Source organism: Anopheles maculipalpis, chromosome 2RL, assembly GCF_943734695.1.
Source record: "Anopheles maculipalpis chromosome 2RL, idAnoMacuDA_375_x, whole genome shotgun sequence".
Lineage (NCBI taxonomy): Eukaryota > Metazoa > Arthropoda > Insecta > Diptera > Culicidae > Anopheles > Anopheles maculipalpis.
Window position 1 is genome coordinate 91647206 of NC_064871.1, and position 24889 is coordinate 91672094.

Sequence of the window (24889 nt, forward strand, 5' to 3'; positions counted from 1 at the left end):
TCCAAGATCGCTCAATGTTTTGTTTTACACTGACTATCCTGTCATAATTCTCTTTAAAATCAATGAAGAGATGCTCTGTCATCTTAACGTAGACAAATACAGCAGAATTAATTTATACAACACAAGTGGCAGCGATGTCATAATAGTTATACTGACAAAATTAGCATCCACCAGTACCCACGAGTACTATCATTTGTTTACCATTTAATGGGACACAATCCACCCGGTGTATCCCTTTTAAACTTTGCTGTGACCTGATGTAAGCAAAGCGCGGGCAAAACATCTCTTGCTCAGGATTTTTGCTCTTTTTCTTGTCATTCCACCCCAGCCCATTGCCGGCCGCGACAATTGTGGATGGAATTTGTTTCCATTTTACGCAACTTCTCTGCATGCTCTCATCCCGCTGGGTGCACCGACGAGGAGATGAAAACGCGAACAATACACAGAAGCCCAACGACCCACAAAGTTAAGGGTGTGCAACGCCATAACTCGGGTGCTTTAAATCCCGCACCCGTAATCGTAAAAGGTGTGGAAGAAATGGGAAGCAACCAGGGCGGTGCTTGATGCATTGAAAACATGCAGATGTGGAAAAGTTAAGTTTGTAAATTAGTATGATAAGCTACAGGGAAGATACGGCCGCTCCATGTGGCGTAGGGAACTAGAGCATTCACTGGGAAATGCAGTGCCGATGAGGTAATCAGGAAGCATGGGAAGAAGTCCGTCCAAAAAGGAGGGTCTGTACGGTCGGTGTAACACATTCCGGGGTAAACTGTTTTTTGATGCATTATTTATTTAATTTGTTCTCCTTCACAACAAATGATAGCGGTCTGTGCTGTATGAGGAATGTGCCTGTTGGGGACAAAGCTCGTTATTCATATTTTCCTCACCTACACTCCGATTCACTATCAGCAATACCTTACTACGCGAGATTACGACGCGTTGTTGGCTATTGTTTCCGAAAGTATCTTACAATAATCATTTTATTCATATTTTTATGATGAGCTTAAGGTAGTTTCACTCGATAAAAATTAACATTCTTCGAGCGGATATCATTCCATTGTGTGTGGTGTTTTTATTTGTTAAACTAAACGCCCATGAGAGCGATATTTTTTTCAAATTCAAATTAATCGCTGCGTTATCAAACACCTCGAAAGTAATGAAGAGATTAGAAATATCTAGATTGTACCTTATTCCTGATTTTTTTTCTGTACTGTTGCGCTTAGTTCTGGTTTCCATTTTCAATGGTTTGTTGCATTTTAGCCCCATTTGACTGGATGATAACAACATGATTGATCGCTGTTCACAGAAATTAGCTCATCGTTGCATTCATCAGTTTTTTCGAAAGCATTTGAGTCTGAGGCAAGAGAACATTTTTTTATTATTTGTTAATGTCTTTTGTTTCCTATTTTCATTTAAGACACATTTGATACATTTGATTATGTAAACATTTGTATTTAATATACCACATAACTAATAATTTCAGGCTGCAGGTGCTTAAGACGCAGGTAGGAACAGATATTGAAGGACTGAATGTCTAGCTAAGGATAAAATCAAGTCAAGGAAAGATGTGGTAGTGCCAAGAAAGAAGAACTATTGTTTACTGGAAAATACTCCCTGTAACTTAAAGTTGCATTAGCATGCAGACATACGCCAACAAACTCTACACGACTTCCGGTAATTGCGTCTAGATGAGGATATCCAAATTCATCGAATTAAGTCAGCTACAGTCCGCTAGGTGTCTATAGCAGCGAATATCGTTTCGTTGAGGCAGCTATGCATTGCTAGGTGGCGCTTTAAACAGTACGGAGAACTATTGAAACGAATTCGTTGGTTAATTTTCTAATTTGTATTTTTTAAAAACGAGTCCTTTTTTATAAGTAATTAAGTTGATTACATTCTTTCAAATGTTGTTTACCCTCCAAATGCATTCATACGGTTAGCGAAAATTGAATAACTAATTTGCCTCCTTTCACATTAAAACGAAAAAAAACATTTTCCACATAAAAATGAAGGTAAAATTATTTGTTGTCTCTCATAGAAGGAAAACCAGTCCTACTGTTGGGCAATATTAATATTTTATTGAAATATTATTTTTAAAAGTTCTTTTCAATACAATACACTTACCACTATCCAATACAAGAAAATTAAAAATTTCTCTGTCAAAAGAAAATGAAGTGCATACCTCTTCTTGAGTACGGAGTCGCCTTAAATTTGTCTTTATACTACGCAAGTTTCCTTATATTATTTTATTATCTCTGAGCATTCTATGCATAAAAATTACTTTATATACGAAAAACTACATCTTTCTTCATCAAAACATTGTGCGAAACAAATGCATGAGCGTAGTAGGTCCAGGAGTGAAGTTGTGCTCCAAAAACATCGTAGTACGTCGTTCACGTAGACTTCCATCTGGGCAAAAATTCCCATAGCAACCAAAATAACAGTATATAACCGTGCAATCGCCACCAGCTCGGTTATTATAGTTTTACCTTTCGAACGGAGAAGTTGTTAAAGGAAGAAAATTTAAGAAAAAAAAAGTTCCGAAATTTCCAAGTGTGTTATAAAAGAATAGAAAATATTTTGCTAGAATTTTTACAACTAGAAAAACCACTGAAGCTATCCGGATTGACTCGTGAACCTTTCTGTGCGAACATCATTTGAACATCGAACTACGCCGTGAATCTTGTACGTATTCTTGAAGGGAATTTTTAGGGTACCTCCTCTTCCTAGGTCCGGCCTTGGCCTAGTTTAGTGTTGGTGCCTGCCTCTCTATACCGGAGGGTGATTAGTTTCTGTCAAATAGTGCGTAATTGTGTTAAGAACTCGTTTCCTGATACAAGAATGTTTCCCATTCTTCATCCCTCTTGCAGTGATTTATTCGACAAGTCAATCTACCGAAAATAAAACACCGAAAATGTGCGATCCGTGCTGTGGTCCCTGTGATCCCTGCTACTCCTGCTATCCTTGCGTAAGACACCACTGCTCCTCCTGCCACAAATGTGACCGCTGTACCCTATCCTGTTGCACCAAGCACCGTTATCATTTCTGTTACCTTTGCCTGCGCCATCACTACTAAGGGTCCTAGGATGTTTGCACCTTTCCACTTTGCTTGCTTCGTCCTTGCCTCACCTTTTCGTATTTTTTTCTTTTTCGATATGATCATAGTAGTCTGTGGTGTCCATTGTTGAGTTTACCTACCTAACCTCAAATGTTAAGGGATTGCGCAGAATAATATCGCGTGTGGTTAAAACATCTCATCCCCCACCTGGTATGGTTCCATGTCCTTCCTTCCTTACTGCGATGTGAAACCATCACACACATACGATCATATCCGGGCTAGGAAGAAAAGAGACTCGGCCGTAGACACTACTGTCTACCGTATCCGTAGTTCTCGTAAAGTTCAGCGGTTTAGTGAGCTGCCTCAGGGTATTAGGTTCTATTTCCGAGAACTGGGATGAGCAAGAGCAGTGAGCATTAACCATGAACGTTTGTGTGTTTTGAGTTACGTGTGTTGTTACCAATCAATACTATTTTGCGAACACACAAACTTGGCGCCCAGTACAAGGCAACCTACCATCGCTGTGTGGAAATAGTATTTTGAATTTGGATCAATGCCGCCAAGCCTTCCACCAGTTATTGCACGACCGACGAATTCTGTCGCTTTTTTTTCGTGTATCGTTATTTCGATGATGAGCGAAAACAATGGCAACTGTGGAAGGCCATTCACATTTCAGCTGGTAAGGGGGGAAGAAGTTATACGGGAACAGCCAGATAGGGGGAGAGACAGGAGTAAAAGTTCGTATACCTTTTGAACACTACTGAGGGGTTAAGAGAGGACCTAAAGCACCTAAGTAGCATAGGAGTTGGGGGCTTGTCCTCGAGCGAAGAAAACTTTCGCACCACAGCGAGTAGTGTAGTGTAGTAGGCCATGGATACTGTTCTCGGATTCGCTAGGATTTTCAAGAATGACGTATAAGTTCAAGAATGATTTCGTGTAGGACAAAAGTTGCGCCATTGTTATCTGTTTTGTTTGGAAGAATTTTAATTTCTAATTGTAGGACCACCGTAAAAGAGGTGTTTGAAGGATAGGGTTTGATTTGAATAGTTTCCTCTTACGTCAGGAGTGAATTATTGTGTGGTTTCCATGTACGATAAAAACCGCAAGAGCACCTGTAATGTATAGATCAAACATAGCCCTTCCCGTGATGATCATTTGTGCCGCATCCACTTTCACCCTTAGTATACCATGTCCAGTACAACATGTCTGAAGGAGAAGATAAAGCGATTCATGGGATTAACAAGAATAGATTTTAAACATTCAAATCCAAGATTTGTTTTTAAGCTCATAACTGTGATCCAAATTGTAGCATCTGATATGTCTGTGAAGCCATCTTTTCAAACTGCGAAAGCTATGTGCTCGTCAATCAGATAGATCAGATCTGTAGAGTGAGGACGAGAAAGGTTTATTTTTCTCAAGATTTAGGTTGTTGGTTAGTTCTGTTAGATTCGTAACTCGACATGTATCCACCAAACACCCTCTAACAGTAAACGATATCTAGGGCATTAGAAAACAACCCTAACACTTAGATCCATTCCGAGAATTGCGTGTCGTACGTTCGGGTTTTCCTTTCTTTCATCATGAGAATAATATTGAATTCTTTAAAACAAAAATCCTACTACTACCATCCGTCCAACAGTCGACCCCCCGTTCCCCCTCCTATCTGTGTTGGTGGAAGCGTCCATTGATTGTTTTTGACAGTACCGATACGGTGCACTACACGTGGAACCTGCGTCGCAAGGAACCGAATATTCCGGATATTCGGTACGAAGAAATGTACGATCGTTGCCGGCGGAGAATATTTTAAATCCATCCCCCCAGGCGCTGCATAGGAGTGGGGAAGCGGTGGGGTATGATCATTTTTTTGCTTTTCTTTTGCCATTTATCACGTATTAGTGCGTATAGCTTGTATTACATTTGCACCATTTTTTGTTTCTTTCCTGCTTGCACATTTCCCATTGTTTGCTTGCTTTAAAAATGCACAGGGCCCTTGTGGACCGTGCGGACCCTGTGGTCCTTGCGATCCGTGTGGACCATGTGGACCGTGTGGACCATGTGGACCGTGTGGACCATGCGGACCGTGTGGGCCATGCGGACCATGTGGCCCTTGTGGACCTTGCGGCCCATGCGGCCCTTGCGGACCTTGCGGACCGTGTGATCCTTGCGAGCCGACCTGTCGCACCGCCCACGACCTTAACTGCATGCCGCAGTGTCCCACCATCTGCCCTCCCCAACGATGTGGACCACGGTTCATTACGGTGCAGCAACCACCCCGACTAGTCGCACAGAAGAAGGTGATCAACTGTTCGCGTACGGTGATTGACAAGCACGTCGTTCCGCAAACCAAAGCGATCGTCGAACCGAAGCTTATTTACCAGCCCAAAACCATCTGCGAACCATGCATTATCTACAAACGGCGTACCATTCCGGAGCCAAGAATTATCTACTACAAGCGAATTGTGCCAGATCCGAAGGTGGTCTGCACCCCGCGTGTTATCGTGGAACCGAAGGAGATCTGCACCACACTTGTCTGCCAACCAAAGCCGCAAGTAGTGCAAGTACCTCCAGCTCGGGAGTACTGCTGCGTACCGGCCGGTACAACGTTCTACAAAAATGGCTGCTGTCCGCCCAGTGTCGGTCCGATCTGTGCTCCAAAACGGTGCTAGGAAGCGAGCAGGAGAAGGAACAGAGGTCTCCTTCTCTCCAGAATGTTGCAAAATCCGTTGATGGGTAAGTATGCAAAGGTGTACGAATGGTGGTATGACCGATTGCCGTGTGTAGAGTTTCCAGTTCCGAAAGGAATTGTTTGAATTACGTTACGTGAACGCCATTCCACCCTTGTGTCTTGCCTATTCATCGTCTCATGCCGGAGGCTTGCGAATTTTCATGTGTATTTACGTGTTTTCTTTCCTCTTGCTCCGCTTACAGTCACCAAAACCATGCAAGAGTCGTGAACTGCGAGGTGGCATCCTGATCTCAAACTGCGAGTGTCTTAAGCGTAATGGCCTACAGCATGATTGTCCGCGTTCTGAATGTCAGGTAAAACTATCTTCAAGATGAATCTCTACTCGATGTGTCTGATTAGGAAACATATTGTTACCATTTTTAGGCAAAACCATGCTGCCTCACCAAACCGGAAGCATCCTGCTGCCCATCCCAATGGGCCCGTAGATATCGATTTGTGACGATGGGTAAGAAGAGTAATCCGGTTCGCCCGAAGGTTTGCTGCCTGCCGACTGGTGGTGGTGGATGCAATCCTTGCCCAATCGATCCAACATGCTGCGGCCCAATCTGTGATCCTTGCTGTGGACCATGTGGTCCTTGCGGCCCATGTGGACCTTGCGATCCTTGTGGACCTTGTGGACCTTGCGGCCCTTGTGCTCCTTGCGGACCTTGTGGACCTTGCGACCCATGCTGTCCACCTGTATGTGGTCCTGTTTGTGATCCTTGTTGCCCTCCAGTTTGCGACCCTAGTTATCCTCCAGTGTGTGATCCTTCCTGCAGCGTGCCGTACTGTAAGTATCGTTCAAACTACTAAGTGGATTGTTCGGTTGAATTACTCACCCTCATTGTGCACACATTAGATCCGTTGAAACGCATCCGGTCGGCGGTACGTCAGCCAACGCCAAGACCGAAGATGGCCAAAACCAATTGGTACTGTCCTCCATCGTACAAGATCTGTAATGCACCGGCGCCCTGTCGCTACCAGGCACCATGCAAAGCTCATTGCTATAATGTGGAACAGTTTTGTTTCCGACGTAAATGAATTTGAACACGATTGTATGTGTTAAATTCCTCAAACTATTGGTGAGATCAATCGAGCATTCTATTTTCCCAATACACTAAGTTATTATACAAAAACGAAAGCTAATAAACTATTTGAATTCATTCTTCAGGTGATCCTTGCAGCGATGCTTGCGTGCCCTGCGGACCGTGCTAGTGTAGAAAAGGATAGAGCTTGTGCTTTTGATGCGTGTTTAACACAAACCTTCGGTTACTCACTTCCAAGCCTCTTTCGTAGTGTGCCAACTAAACCAGACCTAGTCTTAGCATCATCGTTAACAAGGGGCGCCCCGTGCTTCGTGCGGATTGGCGACCTCAACTATACTCCGTTCGAGAAAATTACTTGTTGTTTATCTACGTTTCCCGTTTGCATTGAATATGTTGTGTTGTTGAAAATTATAAAACACGTTAAAGCCAGCCTTCTAGCTGCACTTCATTGGCAAGCTTCACCCTATAAAAAAAACGAGAATTGGAAGCAGCATCGCATATGTAGTTATAGCAGACAGAATCCATCAACGTACGAAAAGAAACGCTACCTTGCACAGCTAGGAAAATGTTCAATCAAATAAAAAGCGTATAATCAATTCGGAAATCAAACCTCTGTTCCTTTCTTTATTGATTTTTATTGCTAACGTTCGAAATTAACTTCAAGAGTTTGTAAAGGTTTCTTCTGAAGGTAAGGGACACCTAAAGTAATTTGTAGATTTTCGGATTCTCACACCATAGTATTCAACCCGACAATAGGTTGACTTTTGCTGCGTGCCCGATCATCCCACTTTTTGGCCGCGTTAGCCACAAACCCGGGCCGAATGGGTGGAGAATCAAACTCATCTCGCCCAGAATCTTCCATCCTTCTCGTGCTGGTGCTACGCTGTGAACATCGGCACTCCGCGCTATGATGCGACTCGCTCGGTGAGCTATGGTTTGAACCAAAGTTCGTACGAATAATATTTAGGGGCTTCGCCGGTGGTGGTGGTCTCATCCGATGGTGATTCGACGGTGCACTGCTCATCTGCATCGCTTCCTGATCAAACTTGTCCGCCGGTACGTAGGTGCTTCTGCGTGACGGTTGAATATCTTCGACAAACGAATCATTGTCATGGTAGCTTCCAGCGGGGACGTTCGAGGGTTGTTGCCGCGGTTGATGGCCACCATTGTGTTGATTCGTCGATGGACGGTTTGTCGCGTAGCTTGCCGGTCCCGCATCGCGATAGTTTCTCCGATCGCGGAAATCTTGCCGAGGGAGATATTTGATTTCTTTTCCAGCAATGCGTCTGCTTTCCTCGGGCGCACGAACGTGTGCAAATACTGGAACCTGTGCGGAAGGATACACCTTGCGTTCTACGATGGATTCTGCGCTTCGGTTGAGTGGTGATCCATCTCGATAGTCATGGTGTTCGTGGTGATCTCGGTGATCCCGGTGATCCAGATCCTGGTGCAGCTGTTGCTGTTGGTGATGCAATTGCTGATGCTGATTGTGCTGACTGTTGGGATCCGCCTTGGAAACAATGAATACCGTCGGTTCGGTATCGGTGGAGACATCTTTCTTCATCATAGCTCTATCAGGTGTATCCAGCGCCGTGAGAGCCGATGTTTCGGTTTGCGTCATGTGCGCTGTCATGCGTGCCAACGGATCGGCCAGGTCGATAACGAACAGGATCGCCACAAAGAACGACAAACATCCCAGTATGATGGCATTGTCGTGCAGATCCGGATGGACTTGATCGATCGACGCAAACACCAGTCCACCTATGAGCGTGTGTTTGAAAACGGATTCCATTGTTTATGCTTTTATTGCATCAAGTACAAACGAGAGAGATCGCGTCTTACCTGCTGCAAAAAACAATAGTGTCCCCAGCGATAGTACAATCTTCTCGAACAAGGTCGGACGTGATTTGGCATCGACGCATCTGAAACGATATGACGGGCAAAACATACTTACACGATTAGACCAATCGTCGTCCTGCATTTGATTTGGTTAGATGACGCACAGTAAAATGCAAACACTTTTTGAACGTAAAGAGTGTGTACGTGGGGTGCATGTATCACATTCGTCCGCAACAGATAGACCATTGTTCGGTGCAGGAACATGTGAATTATGCTAAAATTACTGCAACCTCTAGCACCGCCATCTGCCGAGATTTCTTGCGCCAGACGTTGGGACTTCAAAGGGACAACTCGTCAGATCTCTGACCTAGCGCTGTTTAACGGCGGTAAAAATGTCACCACAGTGTGTGTCTCTGTGCGCTACATGGTAATGAAAAGTCAACCATGCTCTCGCTGAACTGTTACGGCATTGGTGAAGAATAATGGTTCGTGCGAAGCAAAAACTGTGGGGATAAACCCTAACGCCACGCATGCGCAAATGCTGAAGGTCATCCCAGATGCTTAGAACTATCAAACAACACATCAAGACAAAGCCTACCCGTTGTGTAGCTCTAAAAAAAATGAACGAACAAGTAATGGGGGGAAAGAGCTTATGTGCAGCGGCTACGTGAGGTTTCTCACCCAACACAGCCTGTTGTGAGAATTCTGTGATCTCACCGAGGTTTTGGACTGAGATCGGGTACAACATTACTTCCTATCAAACTGCATATATGTTTAGCTACAACCGACCACCATTCCTCTCAACGGGGCACAATTTCCCACATGTTCTGCATGAGTTCCGTCTTATTCGGCAATTGTTTTCGACGGTGCGTTGTCGCGAGTGGGTGGGGGACAGACAAACCCTTGGGGACAATAACAACACAACCACAGACACACGAAAAAAGAAAACAAACCATGGCAACAAAAAGGCCAATATGCTTTTAAACATCAGTTTTCCCCAAAGCTTCCCCTTCTCTGTAAGCCCTCTCCGTAGGTGTATCGAGCTGGCTCCTGCCTGACCTTGTAACTAGCATTAATGCGATGACTATCGTGTATCCGCCGTAGACGATGTTGGTAAATGCATTTCCTCCACTGCTCCAGGTTATGTTGTGTATCAGGCTCCATTCGCTGGAAGTAAGTAAAAGAAAAATTTGAGTGAAGTCTAAATCTATAAGGAGCTTTGTCAAGTGTATTTTGATATCCAAATTTTCTTTCCAATTATATGTCCGAGCACCTATAGCAAGCTACAAAATCTTAGTTCTTAACCTTAGTAGAATGCTTTTATTTCATCCAGTATTAATGGGATCTACAAAGCATTATCATTGACAGTTTTTATTTTTCTCTTTACTCTATATTTCAGAATGTTCAATGCGTTAACTACATCAATCATGAAAGTGATGGAAAGGAAACTCTGAGCAGTCTCTTCAAAGTGTCCTTGAGGAAATTAACAAGCGTACGCCGGAGCTCTCGTCTGTTCACTATTAGCCACCGTTACATTAGTACTCTTCTCGTTTTTCCACCATTTAAATTATGCAAATTACCCTAAAGTACACCCCATACTTGTGACGGTGACAAAATAGAGAGGATGTGCTTGCGGCGCATGGGACTTACTTACCGCGATAGCTTCTGGTTTCGCACAAACACACGCCGTGACTCATGGTCGGTGATAATCTTCGTAATAACGCACGCCACACAACCTAACTGCAATTGGAAGCAACGGAAAACGAAACGAAACGATCAGCGCTTACTCACTGCGAAACCCCACTAAGAACTTACTAATTCTAAAAACTTGATCACTATCCGTGCCGCCGGTTTCACCATATTAATAGTTTAAATTATGTCACTTGAAGAAATCTGTTGCGTTGTTTAGCTTTCTAGCACACCGTTGGACAACTTCTGTTAACTAAATTGCGCCCATACATGCATTGCACTGCCCTCAATTCATCCCAATTCATCGCACGACCAGCTACAACACTTTTCACTCAACATTATGTTTTTTTTCGTTGTTGGGCGAACGAATTTTCTTTCTCCTTTCCCTCTGCGATGGAATTCCGAATTACTCCACCAAACACCCTTATCCACCACCGGCACTGCAATCACTTGGGCTGTGTGCGTTTTAATCAAATTTCTTGTTTGCGGCTCGCGAACATGTTCCTCGTCTCACGCACCGTTCAAATTACTCGCCTAAAGCTGTCAGATTGGGGCGGTTGAATGATTGAACGGAACACGGAGCGCCAAGTTGCTGTAGCGCTGATAACACATTTAATCTGTACTTCTGCATCCAAAAACGGCAACCGACCGGAAAGATGAATCGATTTCACACTCGTCAAAACGTTGCTTCACTAATGCAGCAGCAACGCCAACACTAACCCGTTCGAATGTCTACCGAGGAATGGCTTTTCCGATGCGAATGGGTGATGCTTTTTTCCCACCCAAAACATACCACCCCCACCTCGAGCTGAGACTGCAGTTAAGTGTGTGTGTGTGTGTGCCGACTAAACGATAGACAATGCATGTGTATGTCTCTAAGTGTGTACGTCTTGCTTGATAAGTGTGCGTTTTGCACGACTTCCACGAGACAATGCTCTCCTCTAAGACGGGTAGAGCACCAGTACGCTATTAAAATAGTTCCGAAAACGTATGCATATACACTTTTATCTCACCCTTCACGTCGAACGTCAAGAAAAGGGCGTTGGTTCCAATCGGGCGGGTGGGTTGGAGCATTCATCCGTAACCGGAGGTGCAGCGGGAAAAACGATGAATGAACCCCCCGAGGAATGCACACACAAACGCCAGGTGACGATGCGTTTCCTCCGAGAGACCTAAAGAGCGTGCTCCTGTGTGCTTTTTTATTATATTTACTTATTTATTGTCACAACTTTCGATGGTGCATGCAATAGTCCACACAGCGACGGACGGTTTGAGACACGTCTTTTGCTTTCTTTCGCTGGTGGGAAATGTACAACAACGGTGGTGGTTCTTATCAGCTGTGCGGAGAGTGAAGGTGATGGTTGTTGCCGTGGGTGGTGGTGGAACTCGCTTTTCAGATATGCTGCTACCGACGATAGTGAAATGTGAGGACAAATGCACATGAACCTCTTGACTTTTGTGTAACTTATTAGACTTAAAAACTGGAGTGTATGCAATACATTTACCTATATGAAATTCTTTAAATTTTTACCAATACGACACTGTATTTTGTACTGCTTACATATACTGTAGAACCATTCTTCACACGGGAAAACCGGGATTGGAGTCTATTGAAGAATTTCCGTAAGTTTGATAGTCCAGTGACAGCACTCTCTCTTACTTACTGGCTATTTATTTCTATTTTCATTTTTACCTATTTTCAGTTCGAGTATGACGTTGATACTTGGAGGCCGGCGCACTCCTATAAGATTGTCTTTATTTTTCCTCTAAAACTCTTACATATTTCTTCAAAATAACTTTCTTCCTTAAGTCTTCATGGAAGAATTTTACCAGCTTTTCGTTTTTGCTTTTGCTACATTCAGTATTTCACACATGCATAGCAAGCTATTGGATTTTCTTTACAATTATTTGACTACACATAATTTTTGCACGAGACTATTGTCTATTCGAGACAATTCTAATCGTTGACCATCTTCAGACAGTTGATAGCGATCGTTTGAGCGTAAATCAAACCTAAAACAATAAAGAATCTCTTTGCTCTTTGCTTGATAAAAAAATCTAAATAAAAACATGACATTTAGGTCAGACAGTAATTACAACAATTCCTATACACTCAAGGTATGTTAATTCCGATTCAATTGTCGTTGCGGTTGTTCCACCTACAACATACCTACTTAACGCAAAATGAGTTATCACCACCTGAGGGCTTCCAGCTTCATACAAAATATGACAATTGAGTCATGGCTCATTGTATCTGGCACAAAACCACCATCTGGCCGTATGTGTCATGAATCGACCGTTTTGTTTCAATAAGCCCAAACCGAACCCTAAAATAACCTACCGTGTTTCACCCACCGCTCGCTCTGTAAACAGAGTAGCTAATTGCATCCCAGGACGGATGCAACAGAAGGAAGCAGGTGGAATTTTAGCACCACAAATGATATTTATCTTAGCCCGAAACACTAACAGTTTTCTACAGAGCATGCAAATTTTTGAACATTTCGACATACACGTTCAATCTTGTTCGCATGGAGACAGCCCGCCGTTTTCACGTCCGCCTGGCCGTTTGTGGTCAACCATTCCCACAACCTTGCACGTTTTTACACGCGGGGAAAACAAGAAAAAACGGTGTCACATGTCGTTTTAGAATTTCGATAGCAAAAACAATAGACCACAACAATAATTCCCTTCTGCTGACCACCGGTTGGCGCATTTATCCTTCCTTTTTTGCTGTAAAGACGTATTAATTTGATTGATTAAGAAACACCAAATTGTATGCTCAAATCTTACCTACCTTCCTTTCTAACTCTTTGCAGTTTGTTCCTGAGATTTCTCATCGCCCTGTTCCAACTTTTCCTCTTCACGAAAGCGAAAGCAACTAAACGACACCGGAATCGCTGCATTGTACAGAATGTCTTCCTCCTTTTGCCACGGAAGACGGAACAATTTGCCGCGTTTCGGCACTGCGCTCGGTTGTTGCCGATAGGCACACCCTATCGCACGTCCAATGTCGTAATACGAATAGTTATGGTAGGAAAAGTATTCCGGATTCTTGTAGTGGTAGTTCTTGGTCGCATTTCCCGTTGTCGGTATGGGTCCAAGGGCCTGAGGGGGTTGAATGGTTTTTTAAAAATCTATTTTACTCGTCCACTCCATTGCTTTTTCGACTTACATGGTCGTACTCCGTCTCGCGAAATACTTTGGGCGACATTCCGGGCATCATTTCGTAGTCTGCCGGTTGGCTTACCTTCGGCTTGTTACGTAAGGGTGCATCCAAAGGATAGGTGTCCTAAAAATCGGAAGAAAATTAATATTTTTCCTTCTACTTTTACAGAAAGCTAGTTTACTGCAAACAATTACTTCAATTTTACAGTGAAATTTACGATTAAAATATCGCCATGAGCGAGTAATTTTAAGTATCGATGCCATGAGAGCGAAGATTTTAAAACTGCTTGCTTTGATTGATTGTTTTTATTTAAATTGAACTCAAAAATAGCAAAATAATTAAAAATTAAAATAAACTTCAAACAAGATTTTAACGAACTGTCTCGTTCAAGCGCGCCACCTGTCGGAGAGTAGTATCACTATCGTTCGAAGCTTTGACAGCTAGGTGGCACTAGTAGTTATTGGGACGTTTACAGGGTTATGGAAGAATGCTCGTAATCAAATAAATTTGCATTTACTTTAATGGTTAAATGTTTCATTTTATTGTTATTTTGATTTTATCTGCTAGTAATTATAAGTAAGCGTATTTTGTGTCTTTAAAATAAAGTTCGCAACGGACTTCTACACTCAGAAAGATCAGTACAGTTCTGATCTTAAAATGCTTGGTGATCCACATTGCCTCGCTACCAACAGCAACAGTAGCTAGTAGCTTGCAAGTTTATAACATTTACATTTGTACAACACAAGATAGCTCCCTGAACTAACAAAGTTTTATACTCTCACGAGTACACATGTTGTAAATTTATTTTTCTCCTGCCTACAAAAAACGCACCCAAGCCAAATTCAGCAAACAAACCGGGTTCGTGTTTTTTAATGCATCCCTCATCGCTTTGTCCCCGCAAGCACACGATTTGCAGTGCATCAGCAATACGGTAAACAAACTGCCCTTCTCTCCGACAACAACATCATGACGTCCTAATCCTTCGCCTATAATTCTTCACCCACTCCCGGAACCCAGACTTTCGTCGGGTCGGCATGGGTCAACGAAATTCTACAAACAAACCCGAACCGAACCTGTTATCGTTTCCCGCATTCCACACATACACACACACTCTTAGATGCATGTATGATCCCTTCTAACCCAGATCGGTGAAGCCAAATCATAAATTATGTCAGCCGGCTGGTCGGGGGTGTCTTCTTGGATGCCCACGGGAAAGGAGGAAAGAATAAAGACAAAACACAAAGCCTTGTAAAGAATGCAGAATGCGGCATTATACGTGCGACAGTTTGTTGACAATGACCCTTCGTCGCTAGAATGCTGGAACCGTTTTCGGGTTTTTGGGGGGTAACAATGTAACCAGATTTGGTGCGCCGCATGGCCCATGGGTATAATGATTTAATAATCCGGTACGGTGCGGCTGCATCCGATCATACGTTTAGCGGATGAATTATGATGATGGTACACACAAAAGCGTACAGGTCCACCACCCACCCACGGCGCTTCAGTTCCAATATGACATGGCCCTGAAACTTGTGTCTCGACACGAATAGTTTTAACAGCTTCATCGCAGAGTTTTGTTTGTGAAGCGTAATAGGGCAGAGCAACTAGAACAAATCGAACTGAGATAAATAAAAACCGAGACATTCAGTGTAATCCTCGTAGGTAGTTTGTCGCCCATGAAGTTGATGAAGTTATTAGGTTTTTATTAATTTTTATCCCCTCACAGAAGCTAGCAAGTGCAACCGAACTGCGCGTGTAAAACACACTTGTCAAGTGATCTTGCGGGCCGGTTCTTGAAACTAGACACTTATCATGGCGGAGGTCTCACCATCAAGGGTGTCGCCTAGTGTCGCCAATAAACAGAGGGATTTGTATCGTAATTTCTGCGATCTGTCCACGCGATGGGGCGCAGCGGGATTGTCACCGGAACACTGCATGTCACTGCACGCAACGGCACAATGTCGCTCTCACGCAATGTCTGTTCTGGAAAAGAATGTGCAATAACTTAACTTTTATCTAACGCTGCAAAGCGCATCGATGGACGCGAAGGAAATGGCTAAAACAATCAGCTATTAGTTTAATCGATCGAAGGTGTCTAGCAATCGAAGAGGACCCTTGACGACCGGTCGCCCCTTTTAAGGTTGGAACGCATTAAATTGTATTTAAATTTATGCCCCTACTATTTAGCCCGACTAACTTACCCCGCGGAGCCCGTAAGTCCGCGTATCTTTTGGACGTTGGGTTAAAATCGTTTAAATTATCAACACGCCCAACCCGGAGCGCCACACTCATTAAACGTGACGGAAATATTATGCTCCGCCCGTGTTCACCAAAGCCCTGCTGCTTAGATCTCAGCACCAGGGTTTTGCCTATTTATCAACCGTACACACGTACTACACATACTGGCGGCATATTCGGCAAACGAAAATCCTTTTGATTTCCCACACAGTCAGTGAGATGAGACTCTTTTGCGTACTTCCCTGTTTAATGCGATACAAATCTCCTCCCAACTGGGCCAAAGATTAAATCAGTCGTTAAACGATACGATGTGGATCACTTGTTTGCCGTCCGTCCGAAACGTGGGGTTTGAACATAAAATAAAATTTACGTTCTTCCTAGCAATCCTGCTGTTACCTTAGCGAAACCTTATGTCCTCCCTCGCAAGAAGGAAGTTGCAAATTAGGAACCAACAGAAGATAAAAAAAATAAAGCTACCCATAAACCACCATCTCCACTGACTAATTCTAGCTTTATCGGGTACAGGAGGCAAGACATAGAAAAGCCTAATGTCCAATAGAATGGAACCGATCGATATCGAGCAGCTCGTTCGCGAGGTGTTTTATCTTAGATCCATATTTTTATACCATTTCCCTGTTCCTTCATTAGCCGCCGTACGAGAAGCTTATCAGGGAAGGAAACCACAAACAGCAGCCACTTCGAGCGATATTCTTCACAAGAATTTTAACGAAAAAACGATCTCCTAAGCTCCACCTCCATTTTACGATCGTACGATGATTACGGCGTTCCGTAGAACGCTTCGCACCGGTGGTTGGACTTGGAGGAAATTTGAATAATGTGACATAATTATTCGCCGGTCGGCGCACGGCAAACGCACGGACAGACAAAACTTTCGTTTAACACTACCGACGTATTGACTTATGCGCCTTAGACCCCGATATCTTATCGACAAAAATGTTAAAGATTCGCGAAAACATACCGTCGCGCAGCGGCTCGTTAATCAATGTCGTCAAGATGCTTATCGCATCCGATATTTATCATTGATTGTTTAAAAAAAACACCCAAAAATCACCCACTCACACCCACTGCCTAATCTTCGTATCCTAATGCGCCAAATAGGCTCTACACACTCCACTACCGTTTGGCTATCTTAATCACTAACTCCGCCAATCCATTTGTGACAGAAAGCGTGCATGCAAAATCTGGTTTGCACAGAAAAAAAACTATCGTTAAAATTACCATTTAAATAAACGGCATTCATTAATCTTTGCAATCTTTGCATTGAGAAAAAAAATCCATCTATTTTGCTAAACATAAAAACCGAACCAAATTTTTGTTGTTGCGCGTTAATCCGTAAAATTATTAGCTTATCTAGTGCGCGCGCGTGTGTGTGCGTTTTTTTTTTTTTTTTGTTTAGCTCCACATACTGATATGTTTTCGATTTCCTATCCTTTTTGCAACAGAAAATAGTTTGCCTACGGACGAGTAACAGAAGCATAGAAGGGAAAACAAATCGCCACCAGGTTTGCAAATGCGCATAAATTTGCATAGCATACAGGCGGAGAGAGAAAAAAGAGCATGCAAACATAGGTAGGAAAGTAAGAATTGAAAACTACCAATAAGAAGGTGAAAAAACAGATAAAAATAAATAACCTAACAATGTTAAGTGATAAACAACAACAAAAGAATTCGTTCGAGAAATAATTACTCAACTAAATAGTAAAACATGAACATCAGAAAGGAATACTTTGTTATACTTTACATAAATAAAATAGAGAAAAATTGAAAAAAATCGATAAAGAAATTAATCGGCAACGCTGCAATGGGTTGGTAAAACAAATATCCTAACAATATAATTTGGCAAACATTACAATTACTAGTAGTTTGGAAAAATAGCAAAAAAGTAAAATAAAGTAAGAAATAAACGAATTTTAAACCAACATTCAGTGCAATAATTATATGAAACAAAGGAAGCTATTTTGAAATAGAGTAACACATTAACCAAAAAAACGTCGTTAAAAAGAATGTTCAAAAACAAAATAAGAAAAGACAAATAACATAAAATAATTGTAAATCTTTCTTGTTAAAAAACTAATAAAATTAATAAAATATAATTAATTACAAAAAATATAAAATGTAGTTAAAAGAAGAAACCCAATAATTAAAAATTAAATTAAAAAACATTACCGAAACTCGGTAGCTTAATATTCTATTTTTGGTCTGTATTTTCATCTGATAGTTCGTGTTTTGTTAGTTATGTAGTTTATTCTATTTATTTCATATGAATTTTCAATTATTGTAGTATAATTTGAATTCATTCAAAGGCGCCCAAAAACTCTAAAACACTTTTAGCTTCTTATGATTTGTTTTTCTGCCGCTGCTTGTTTTTCTTTCTAAGCAAAACTTCGCTATTCCAAAGCTATGAAAAGTGAAGCAAGCTGATGAGTTTTAATGGATTGGAAAATAATATGCAGCGCTCATTAACTACCACGGCTTTTAAATTAATCACCTGAATATCTTAACTCTAGTGCCAAACCACCCTACCAAAAGGTCTCTCGCTCTTTTTGTTGTTTACCTTTCCAGCCCTTTGGCTTGTAGTTTGCCAAAATAAAATAATAGCCAACAATAAACCACGACCACGGGGTGATTTTCGGATCTGTGTATAATTCATCATCATTGCTCGAACAAATAAATAACCAGCTACGTAGTATCTACTTCCTTCCCATCCAGCGATGCTAATTTATGGCTGGAAAATAAATTCCCACATGACTGTTTTCATCAAAACGAAATAAGCTGTGCAACCGCTTTTACGACCACATTACTGACCACCGGCACCATTCTATTCTCGCGGTGCCGTATGCCGGAATAGTGTGTTAACAACCAACAAGAACCGTCAAACCAGGGGTTGTTTCCAAAATAGGTTTAAAAGGTAAACCCTCCTTCACACCAAACAGCTCGGCACGTGCGGGTTGTTTTCATAATTTACCAATTTCCAAACACTGCGCTTTTCCGGGATAGTTGAAGCAGTACCGGACGGTAGTAAAAAGTCCTGGTACTTCCCCGCCCGGCGAGAATGTGTTTTTGTAATCCGATCCAGGTGTGTACGTTCGTTTGCAGGCGGTCGCTTTGACGCACACGCCCGGTCTGTTTGTGTTTCGCGTGCCAAAAACCGTAAAAGGCACGAAAGTTTTGGCGTGCGAATCGTTTATACAACAACACAAAGATAACAAAACATCCTTTCTTCGTCACATGATCCAACTCTTTTCTCCGGACTAGGAAATCGTTTCTATTCTACACACGCCGTGCACTTTTACTCGCGATCAACCATGAACTACAGTTACCACAGATCGTGCATTAGCATACGCGAAATGAAACTGCATCGCGGGCTTAATCGCCGTTCGCTGCCCAATGTCATTCGTCAACTCAGTCACCTGAATGGGAATGGGATTCACCACAAATTGTGCATTAAAATTCATTAACACAAACGCGCACTCAATCGAAGATTGGTTATCGAACAGAACTGCCAGCCGCATACTGTTTGTCTTACCTCACGTGCCGATCGTTAACACTGTGCTACAACCACTGTGATGTCCCTGTTTACGGGATCCAAGGACGCACCAAATGCACCGATACGCTTCTCGTAGCTTCTTGCATCTCTGGCACGGAGGTTTTAACTTTACTCTTAACGTACTGTGCCTTAATCCATAGTCCAAGCGGACGAACGAAGATGTAGTACAGTATTTCTGCCAGACTTGTGAGACTCATCCCGGACAGGAGTGCTAGTATTCCGCCGAAATTCGCCAGTTCACCGTTAAAGTTCATATACTCTACACGCTCGATGTACAGGTACTTGTTGTCCTTGAAGTACACGTACAGTAGCATTGGTTCCATTCTGAAAAACAGGAGCACAAAGGGGGATAGGTTACTAGCAGCAAGTAGCCAAGTAAATGATCAACTTTTTTTTCATCCTCACACAGTTTTCTCTTCTTTTGGGGGCCTAATCAATATGATCTACGCCTGCTTTAAAGACCGATTTAGTCAAGGATGATTCTTAAAAGATCCTTTAGACATTGAAGTAGCGGAACGTCTACTGCCTGAGCCTCCTTAAAGGATCCTTGCAAGCATTTCATCCCTAAATTATGACCATCAACTCATTCCCTATGCTCTTTAGAGCTAGTTTCTTGAGTTTTTGTTTCATTTCTTCTGATTTTTGCATCGAAACTCCTTAAGGGAAATAAATAAATCGCAAGCAACAGACTTACCCCTTCATTCCATTCTCTCGCTTTATCATGGACGCCAGCATTGCGTCCAAATTTAGCCAATCGTTAGATAGCTCCACATCGTACTTAATCGTTGTGCACGCTGGTAAACAATCACACATCTCCTGCCCCGTATCCAGGCTCATCTCATCCAGCTCCATCAACCGAGTAACGGCCGATTTGTAGCAACGCTTTTCATGCGCACTACACACGCGGGTGGTATTTTCCCGCGGCATAGCGAACGTGACACAACCACACGTTGCCAGCGTATAGTTGGTGAGACACTCGAACTCACAGTTCTGTTCGTTGTACACCCGGAAAAAGCGCAGCTTGCGTTCGTCCGCGAAAAAGCATTGTCTTCTAGGTTGGACGGAAGCAGAGAATTATACGAAGAAGGAAAGATTTTTTCTTCCTTTGGCTGGTACTTACTTCGTGTGCGGATATCGGTGAAGATTCTTCTGAGTGGTTAGCAATCGGGGCTTCACGATTATCGAGACGGCTTGCATCGGCGGCACACGGATGTGATACTCGCTAAGCCGCGGGAACTCGTCCGGTGGGTGAATTGTAATTTTATACCCTTGTAAAGCACCCTTGACAAATGTACAACATGAACTCAACGTTACCTCCTCTACTTAGGACTATTCTTAGCCAAATCTCTACCCACCGAACAGATGTATTCACGATTTTTCTGGTGAGCTTTCATCAGCACAATCGCACCACCCTTAAACCCACCGCTTGCCGTGCGCCTCGGATAAGCCAGCAGATCCTCACCAAACGTGTAACCATTCTCCATCGTCCACCCAGTACTTTGCATCCTGGACGCATGGAAGGATCTAAGCCCTCGCTTCTTAACATCCGGATTTACTTCCCTCTCGCGAAACTCTTGATCAGCCGTGTACAGTTCCGCACTGGACAGCATGTTGAAGCTGTAGCAAATTCCATTTTCCGTCACCTTCCTAGCCCACAATGCTTCGCACGGTCGAAAGTTGAAGCTCCACATGCACGTCACAAACAGCTCATCGTACGGTATGGACATGTTTACCAGCTGTTCCACCACCTGCTCATTATCGGCTACCAATGTTCCGTCGCTGGTCGCACCGCTCGTGCCATAAAAATCATTCTTCGACCGCATTACCGACGAACAGACGTGTGTTAGGACGCGCAGCTTGTGCCACTCGTCGGGCGTGAGTGTTTTGTTTGCCCGGGCCCCTAGAAACACCTTGGTAATGTTGAACTTTTCCACATCGATTCTTGTCTGCGGGCAGATGGTAATGGCTGGGAACGGCAACTTCCACACAGGGATCGGTTTCGCCGAGAAGCTGACGATCATCGGCTTTTCAACCCATTTCTGATGGCCGATAACGATCGCCGATATGCAGACGCTTAGCGAGAGCACCACCACAAAGGACCAGCAGACCCTGGAAGGAAAGGATAAGACGACGAAATAAAGCAAATAGAACTTGTTAGCACACATGGGTGATCTTACCTTTCCGCAATAGAAACTTTGGGATGGACGATGTATGACATGCCATGGCACGAGCTAGACGCGATGTACTCGCGTGCTAGATGCTTCAGAATTGTCCACCGTTGCTCTCGCATTAGGAACCACTTCAACACTGACAGGTGCTCCTGATTGACCATGGCCTAAATATGAGTCTTCAGTTGAACATGCATGTCTAACAACTGGGTGGCATGAAGGAAGGCGTCAACCCAATTGATTATCTTTACTATCAAATGTCCTTTCAACACGGCATGTATGTTATCTTCCGTCTCAATTGTGTGTGTTTTGTTATATGTTTTAAAGTATATTTTTGAGTAGGTACGTGACATTTGGATACTAAATTTAAAATCTGTGAAATGTATACAATTTTTTCTAAAAACAATAATTCACTGAGTGCCCGTGATAAGGCAAACAACAGAGATTAAATGCCTTGTTAATATTTTGTATGTTTAACATAATCTTCACAAGCAGTGGTGACAACACGACGGTAAGCCCTAATACTGAAATATAAATAAAATAAATAATAAATAATTATTCACTGAGTATTGTATCGGGCAAAGTACAAGCTACGCCCTGTAACCACATATTGACCATTCTCTCAGTCATTAATGTAATGAATATTGAATGAATTCGTGCGAAAAATACCTTCACCAAACCTTTGTCAGGATAAAGCGTATTCTTCTGCTTCACCCTTACCATCCAGGGTCAAGCTTTAAAATTAATCCAGCAGGAAAAACTATCACGCAACTGCTACTGGCCATAAAAATGACACCCACCGTGCGCCATAAAAACCGACCCCTAAACACCCATTTAAAATACGGGGAACGACTCATCGCCGTAATCCGCCCTTTCTCTCTCCCTCTCTCTATTCACTGCTTTACTTGTCCCCGGAACCGGATGACGCCGTTAACAATTACCACGATTTAGAGTGCAATTCTGCAGCACATGGACACACGCTGGGACGCACCCAACGGGGCTGCAAATAGATACCGACAAAGCGGTTTAGGATGCCTAGAGTCATCGTTGTTTGATGTCGCTAGGGGCGATCGATCTGTTGTCGGAAGCGCTCTCGAATCTCTCCATCCCAGCAAAACAACAATGGATCGTAAACGGTGGTCATAAAAAAATCGTTTGGTGACTAGTGTGACCATGGCGATTTTTTTTTTGTTTCTTTTGTATCCCCTGATGCTTGTTGGAGCTAATTCAAAGCGCAATGAGACACAAATTGCAACCACGTGTCCCATCGTGGTTGCCGAGACTTGAAGCACAATGCGATCAATTTGCGCGCACGAGTGCAGCGACATGGTTCGCGTTCTTGTTGCGATGATTAATGTTATCTTAATGATCGCTTGGGGGTGAATGAGAGAAAGAACACAAACAAATAAAACCTCGGCGAAAAATGTGCATGAAAAATGGATGAGTTTTGAAAATGTTTGTCGAATTAAAATATGCGAATTATTAACAGAGAAAGAGCGATCCTCGCCCTCGGGCAAACAATGGCGGTAGAAATATTTGGGGAGCCCTGCACTACACAGTCCGTTGCATAAATTTTAACCCATCCAGGCATGTAAAAAAGGTGGTACATAAAACTGTCAATTTCAAAAACCACATAATTCTCACATGCTTACGCTATAATGTTCGCACCATCACCAATCATATATCCTCCAAATCTACAAATCTAAGCCACAGGAAGAATACACCAGAGAGAAAGAAGAAAACACCTCGGTTGGCAATATTTAATAATCGTTTGACAAATGGTTCTACAACCGCGAAGATCATAAATTACGGTCGCTTGTTCGACGGGCCGCAACAAGGCAAAACATCCACCAGAAGATCGAACGCGCGCGACACAGATTCGGTGTTGCTGATAAACTTTGTCCACAGTACACAGTCCTCGAGATACGATCGATAGGATCACATATGAACATTTTTATTAGCATTTTTGCATTTTTTTCTTTGTTTTTCCCCTGGTAAGATGGCGAGAGAAAAGCCTTCCAGAAGGGTGTATAAAATGGTTGCCATCTTTAAAGTGACATTCCAAGCGTGGAACGAGAGACAAAAAAAGGGGACCTTACAGAATAGTTTGAATCTTTATTTACGTTTCAAGCGTGGAAAGCATAAAGCAACTCTTGGTTACGGTTTGTGTTATTTTTTTTTTTTTTTTGGAAATTATAAATTTAAAACCACCTACATGTTTAAGGGACACTTTACGCTTAGGCGATATGACTTAATTCAAACTAACGAACATCGACAAATCATCCAAAACAACATCCAACGGCAGCCCTTAAACTAGACTGCCGCGCGAGCGTGTGTAACGCGGGTAAACCCGACCTAGACTTGCGGTAGTGAAGAAAACTAAACCAATTAGGAAGCGCGTAAATCTTATCTTTACTCACTGATGCTCTAGGGACAGCTTTTATTCTGCCTCTTCTTCTACCACATAGTCCTCACACCCCGCACACACAACCTGTCGTGAACTGGCGTGGTGGCATTGGCGCCGTTTGTCACCCAAATTTACGAGACCAAGCATTTTATCGATGGTGTAAATTTTCGGCCAAAACGGCGAGACACAGAGGGCCCGTTATTGTCACGGCCGGTTTCTAAAAGGGTGTTAAGGTTTGGGGCAGAAGGTAGAAATGATTTTAACAAGATTCGAACACACAATGAGGAGTTGTAAACAGCGTTTCCTTATTCCTTTTGCTTTCTCATCCACTGACACAAGTGAATTTACTTACCCACCAGACGGATCTTTGTAGTAAAACCATACTATTCCGAGTCTGTAATGAGCTAGCGAAAATAAACCACACTCATCACAGTAAGAAACAAGTGTTTTAGCACCGCTAGTCCATAGTGCTAACACAAAATTGATCGTACGTGACCAAACTGCAAAAACAACAAACACTATCGCGGCCCTTTTCTGGTTCCCCGATTCCAATGCGAACGCAAAACTTTGCGTTAATAGTTTTTTATTATCTTATCAACATCGAAAACGAGAAAGAAGTGTCCAAGCACCGGAACCCTAGAGCACTAATTTTGGTCGTCGCGTGGCGTAAAACACATAAAAGATCACATTAAAACCACGGCCCGTTATGGACGGTCAATGGCTTCATCTAGCTAGATAGAAAATGCCATCTCCATCTGAAAGACTAGTCATATCTGTAACTATTTCGCTTGCTCTTCCCCTCTCTTTTGCCTCCAGCAAATTCGGACATTCAATTGCATTTTACGACTAAAGTGTGATGGAATGAAAAAAAAAAGTTGGACAGTCGCCATTAAAATGGCTCCAAAATTCTTGAACTTCAAGCGTCTGTTACGCACAATTTAGGTTGCGTAGACGCGTGATCACTCCCAGAAAAATAAACAAAAAC

At 42.8% G+C, this 24889-nt stretch overlaps 4 protein-coding genes across 5 annotated transcripts; 1 reads left to right on the top strand and 3 right to left on the bottom strand.

Moving 5' to 3' along the window:
• The first annotated feature begins 2914 nt into the window (after positions 1-2914).
• LOC126568445 (keratin-associated protein 16-1-like) lies at positions 2915-7045 on the top strand. 2 transcript variants are annotated; one of them, XM_050224922.1, is made up of 4 exons: positions 2915-2968; positions 5987-6097; positions 6168-6573; positions 6955-7045. In XM_050224922.1, the coding sequence occupies exons 1-4, from the start codon at positions 2915-2917 to the stop codon at positions 6996-6998; spliced, it is 615 nt and encodes a 204-aa protein (XP_050080879.1). In that variant the 3' UTR covers positions 6999-7045. The 2 variants fall into 2 exon arrangements, with proteins under 2 accessions (XP_050080879.1, XP_050080878.1); XM_050224921.1 differs by lacking the exon at positions 6955-7045 and adding an exon at positions 6643-6848.
• A 504-nt stretch (positions 7046-7549) lies between these two features.
• Positions 7550-10548, bottom strand: LOC126568204 (uncharacterized). The gene is made up of 5 exons (XM_050224646.1): positions 10484-10548; positions 10323-10408; positions 9728-9835; positions 8672-8751; positions 7550-8590 (listed from the first exon to the last, which is right to left on the bottom strand). The coding sequence occupies exons 1-5, from the start codon at positions 10526-10528 to the stop codon at positions 7557-7559; spliced, it is 1353 nt and encodes a 450-aa protein (XP_050080603.1). The 5' UTR covers positions 10529-10548; the 3' UTR covers positions 7550-7556.
• A 2611-nt stretch (positions 10549-13159) lies between these two features.
• Positions 13160-13786, bottom strand: LOC126567633 (uncharacterized). The gene is made up of 3 exons (XM_050223852.1): positions 13718-13786; positions 13530-13646; positions 13160-13462 (listed from the first exon to the last, which is right to left on the bottom strand). The coding sequence occupies exons 1-3, from the start codon at positions 13784-13786 to the stop codon at positions 13160-13162; spliced, it is 489 nt and encodes a 162-aa protein (XP_050079809.1).
• Positions 13787-19358: 5572 nt separating this feature from the next.
• On the bottom strand, positions 19359-21619 carry LOC126568109 (pickpocket protein 28-like). The gene is made up of 5 exons (XM_050224526.1): positions 21507-21619; positions 20685-21438; positions 20450-20610; positions 20024-20380; positions 19359-19653 (listed from the first exon to the last, which is right to left on the bottom strand). The coding sequence occupies exons 1-5, from the start codon at positions 21617-21619 to the stop codon at positions 19359-19361; spliced, it is 1680 nt and encodes a 559-aa protein (XP_050080483.1).
• Between the last annotated feature and the right edge of the window lie 3270 nt (positions 21620-24889).

Coding starts and splice junctions, on each gene's coding strand:
- LOC126568445 (XM_050224921.1), top strand. CDS start 2,915: ATGTGCGATCCGTGCTGTGGTCCCTGTGATCCCTGCTACTCCTGCTAT. Junction 6,098..6,167: donor GTCCGCGTTCTGAATGTCAG/GTAAAACTATCT, acceptor TACCATTTTTAG/GCAAAACCATGCTGCCTCAC. Junction 6,574..6,642: donor TTCCTGCAGCGTGCCGTACT/GTAAGTATCGTT, acceptor TGCACACATTAG/ATCCGTTGAAACGCATCCGG.
- LOC126568204 (XM_050224646.1), bottom strand. CDS start 10,528: ATGGTGAAACCGGCGGCACGGATAGTGATCAAGTTTTTAGAATTA. Junction 10,409..10,483: donor TGATCAAGTTTTTAGAATTA/GTAAGTTCTTAG, acceptor TTCCAATTGCAG/TTAGGTTGTGTGGCGTGCGT. Junction 9,836..10,322: donor CGAAACCAGAAGCTATCGCG/GTAAGTAAGTCC, acceptor ACTTACTTCCAG/CGAATGGAGCCTGATACACA.
- LOC126567633 (XM_050223852.1), bottom strand. CDS start 13,786: ATGGCATCGATACTTAAAATTACTCGCTCATGGCGATATTTTAATCGT. Junction 13,647..13,717: donor AATTTCACTGTAAAATTGAA/GTAATTGTTTGC, acceptor TCCGATTTTTAG/GACACCTATCCTTTGGATGC. Junction 13,463..13,529: donor GCGAGACGGAGTACGACCAT/GTAAGTCGAAAA, acceptor CAACCCCCTCAG/GCCCTTGGACCCATACCGAC.
- LOC126568109 (XM_050224526.1), bottom strand. CDS start 21,619: ATGCGAGAGCAACGGTGGACAATTCTGAAGCATCTAGCACGCGAGTAC. Junction 20,611..20,684: donor ATCGTGAATACATCTGTTCG/GTGGGTAGAGAT, acceptor ACATTTGTCAAG/GGTGCTTTACAAGGGTATAA. Junction 19,654..20,023: donor CGAGAGAATGGAATGAAGGG/GTAAGTCTGTTG, acceptor CCTGTTTTTCAG/AATGGAACCAATGCTACTGT.